Genomic DNA, 3,695 nt, shown 5'->3' on the forward strand with positions numbered 1-3,695 from the left:
AAAAAACCAGTGTGTCCATATGCAAATGCACAATGATAACCTAAATATTCACATAAGTGATTAAAATAAAAATGACTACAAGCATCAAAAACTATTGGAAAGACCGGCACTTAGGTTTCGCCATGGTGATATGTGGTGGTTGGGAAGAAGTTAGAGAATTGTTAACTAATTGACAGTGTTGCACTGGGTACCGCCTCACTTTGATCCCCAGTTTCAATCATTTTCTCTCAAAGCATTTCACTTCATTTTCACTGGAACAACCTTTTTTTTGCACATACATATTCATGTTTTATTAATTTAATAATCAATTGTGTAATATTTAATTAAATTTCACAAGGAACAGTGTAATAGGCAGAATCAAGTTTGGGAACAAGTACAATGGATTCTCACGGGACCCATAACTCACCTAGTAGGAACAGAAGTATGCAGGTGTACACCAGCCACTGGCCTGAGCATTTATTGTGCTGTGTCATCTGCATGTTGTACACCACACAGTAATGGCTGGTATCTGTTACTGGATGAGTCAGCTAAATGGAGGCTGGTTAAGAGACCTTCTACTATAATGTCATTTACAGTGCCCTTGTAGGGAACCAATTATCCCACTGATGACAGGATTTTCTGACTTAGAACATCTGAAAACAACATACTGGGAAGTATGTTGTCTGGAAAGAGCATGCAGAAACCAAATTCTAGCCCCAGCACTCCTGCAAGTATTCCATAATAAATATTTGTAAGCTTGAAAGAACACCAGCTTTTACCCTATTCTCAAGGTTACATTATTCTTTTATGTTTATCTGAGGTATAGATCTCACAAACAGCCATGAATATGTGAATACACTCACATACTGATGGATCTGGAATTCTACCAGTCAGCCTGATAAATACCCACTAATAAAAATATTTGTAGATCGGAATATTTTGTTTATTCATTTTTGTAGAAATTAAAAACAAACAATATCCTCAGAGGAGAAAAATTCCTGCATGTGCACAGTAGGTGCTTACTAAATATATGATGAATCATGTACAGGCTGAAATAATTCTCCCAATGTATATTATGTCTGCTCATTCTAATATTTGTGATATTTATGCACAGTGAGGAAATGCCCAGTGTCAAAAGGGATCCTCAACGTGAATATGGTGTAGGAACTGAAGTGTGATGTAGTTTCCAGAAGCACTATGTGGAGGCAGTGATCTGTAATGCAACGGTATAAAGGTTACTGAAATTGTCATGAAATTGCATGCGTGAAATCATTGCAAGGTTTACGTCCCAGTGAGGATGGAAATGAAGAGCTTGGAAATAGGAACCAGAGCTTTCAGTCTAGAAACAACCTTGGAAGAAATACAAGTCTCGAATGTCATTAAAGAAATCATATTAAGAGAATTCAGAGCCTACAGTACTTGATATTTGACATCCACCTCTCTGCAGTAACACAGAGCAGGATTGAACAGCACCAAAACCAGAGCTAGTCTTAATCACGCGTAAGACTCAGAAACTTTGGTAGCAATCCCATAGTTAAATGCTCCTCAAAACTTCTATTAACATACGGCAGAGGGAGAACACCCTTTTCAGTTAAGCATGTCTTTTGGTTCTCTAAGAAATCAGTGTGTCCATATGCAGACGCATAATGACAACCTGAATATTTACGTAAAAAATTAAGGAAAAAAAATGACTCAAAGCACCAAAAACTGTGGAAAAAGGCCAACACTTAGGTTTCTCCATAGTAATACGTGGTGGCTGGAGGAAGTTAGAGAATTGGGTCTAGTTGATAGCGCTGCGCCGGGTAGCCCTCTCCCTTTGATCCCCCCCAGTTTCAACCACTGTACAAAGAGTCAAAAATCAAAAGTTTTGCTGGAATATCCTTTTTACTTTGCTACTCTGGCTGAAGTCTTCCACTTACTTTTCTCACTTACAGGTACCTGAATATGTGCGTGCAAATTTAAAAGTCTTCAGATCAAAATAGGAACAAGGAAAGTTTATCCGTTTCAGTTTAGGATTTGGTGGGTGTGGCAATCCGGGAAAACCTGGGAAATAACTACTGTTCGGTTTGAAACATTTGAGTACCATTAAAAGAGCATATAATTATAGCCTAAATGTAGACTTAATTTTTAACAGATTTATCTGAACTTTCAAAATTTGTACCGTTGAGTGTAACGATCTATAACTATCTTACGGGAGATGTTACAGCAGTTTTCAAAACATTGAGCTAATATGAAATCCGGACTTTTTAAAACTCCTCTGATCTAACCTGCTTACGCAGTTAACATTATATCTGGGAAAGGGGTTTTCATTTTACCTTGTCTCAAGAAGTCAATGGAATTTTTCTGTAAATAGTTCAGGCTTTTGTCTAAATATGTGAAGACTGACAAGATTACCTCCGTGAGAATCCGTACTCCCCACCCCTAACTTCCCCCCTCCTTAATCATGTTTCACAAAGTAAATCTACAGACGCTCCTCCTGGGTTTTGGGAGATTCCCCATCCTAAACAAACCAGCTGGAGGAAAGGCAAGGAAGGAAGAAATATACGCAACACAGAAGCTCTCCTCAGTTGACAAAAGGTCAAAAATCATTAACATGTAAATGTTGCTTTTTCCATCCCAAAGCACCTTCTCACGTAGAGTCCAGGAACTAGGGGCAGCCCGGCCCTGCAGGGGTGGGGACAGAGGGAATCCGGTCAGTGGCCCGACCCTGCAGGGAAGAAGGACGTGCGGCGAGAAGCATCGGATTCGGGGAGGGCCGACCTGGCCGAGGGTGACATTGCCGAGCATTTCCTGGCACAGCGCTGGTCCCTTCCCTAAACGCGCTCTATGTGGTTCTGTATGCGACTGTCTTTCCCAAAGGCAGTCAAGGAAAAACTACTAAAGATCGACCAGGACACCCCCTTCCTTTCCTCCCCACCACGGTTTCTCAGAGGCTGTGGGGACTTGGTGCGGGTAGGGGGTAGTTGTCCCAAATGAGCAGCTTAAGGATGTAACGTATTACAGAAAACTTTGAAGTTTTGTTATTTGTAGCACAGGGATAGGAGTGGGACAATAGAGAAGGAGTGTTTTCTTTTCAAAAGAAAACAAAAACAAAACTTTTATTTTTCTGGTCCGCGGCAGCCTGCCTGCTAAACGTTGACTTGCTTTCGCTTTGCAGCAGGCGACGGTCCCGGGCGCCACCTGCGCGTCGGTGGGAGGCTGGTCCGCGCCTGGGTCCCTCGACGCCCACTGCAAACGGCAATGCGAATGACAGACACTAAACCCTCTCGCCTGCGTCCTTTTCAAGCACCAGAAACCCAAGTCGGAACTAATTCTTTCTTTCGGAAGCCGCAACTCCCCTCCGGCGAGCTCCCGCGGAGCCGGGCCGAGATTGCGGAGAGGAAGCGGTGCGGCGCTACCGCCAAGGCTCCTCCTGTCGCCGGTGAGGCCGGGACTACCTGGCGGCGAGGCGCGCGCAGCGCTGAGTTCAAAGCACCCCTGCCCCCTCCCTCTCCCATTCCACCTCGTCCGCCCGCCCTCTCGCCCGGCCGAGAGCACAGCCCACTCCCTCCCACCTGCGGCCGCCGGGCCACCCTCCGCCCGCACCTCTGCCGCAGGCCGGACCCAGCGCGCCGGCCACTGGGTCAGTCCAGGCCAGGCGCCCGGCGGGCCGCGCTCACGCAGTTGGCGCAGGAGGCCTTACGCTGGCGGCGCAGTGCCCGCCCCCTGCGCTCTCC

The 3,695-nt window shown here is 45.3% G+C and overlaps 1 protein-coding gene across 1 annotated transcript in view; it reads left to right on the forward strand.

The window, feature by feature from the left end:
• Positions 1–3,219: 3,219 nt before the first annotated feature.
• MAP3K1 (mitogen-activated protein kinase kinase kinase 1) overlaps positions 3,220–3,695 on the forward strand; it is an 80,040-nt gene continuing 79,564 nt past the window's right edge. Inside the window, exon 1 of the mRNA XM_017874167.1 lies at positions 3,220–3,422. Coding sequence (XP_017729656.1) covers positions 3,220–3,422 — 203 coding nt within the window. The remainder of the gene's footprint in view (positions 3,423–3,695) is intronic.

Source organism: Rhinopithecus bieti, unplaced genomic scaffold (genome assembly GCF_001698545.2).
Source record: "Rhinopithecus bieti isolate Rb0 unplaced genomic scaffold, ASM169854v2 scaffold_6513, whole genome shotgun sequence".
In the NCBI taxonomy this organism is placed as follows: Eukaryota; Metazoa; Chordata; class Mammalia; order Primates; family Cercopithecidae; genus Rhinopithecus; species Rhinopithecus bieti.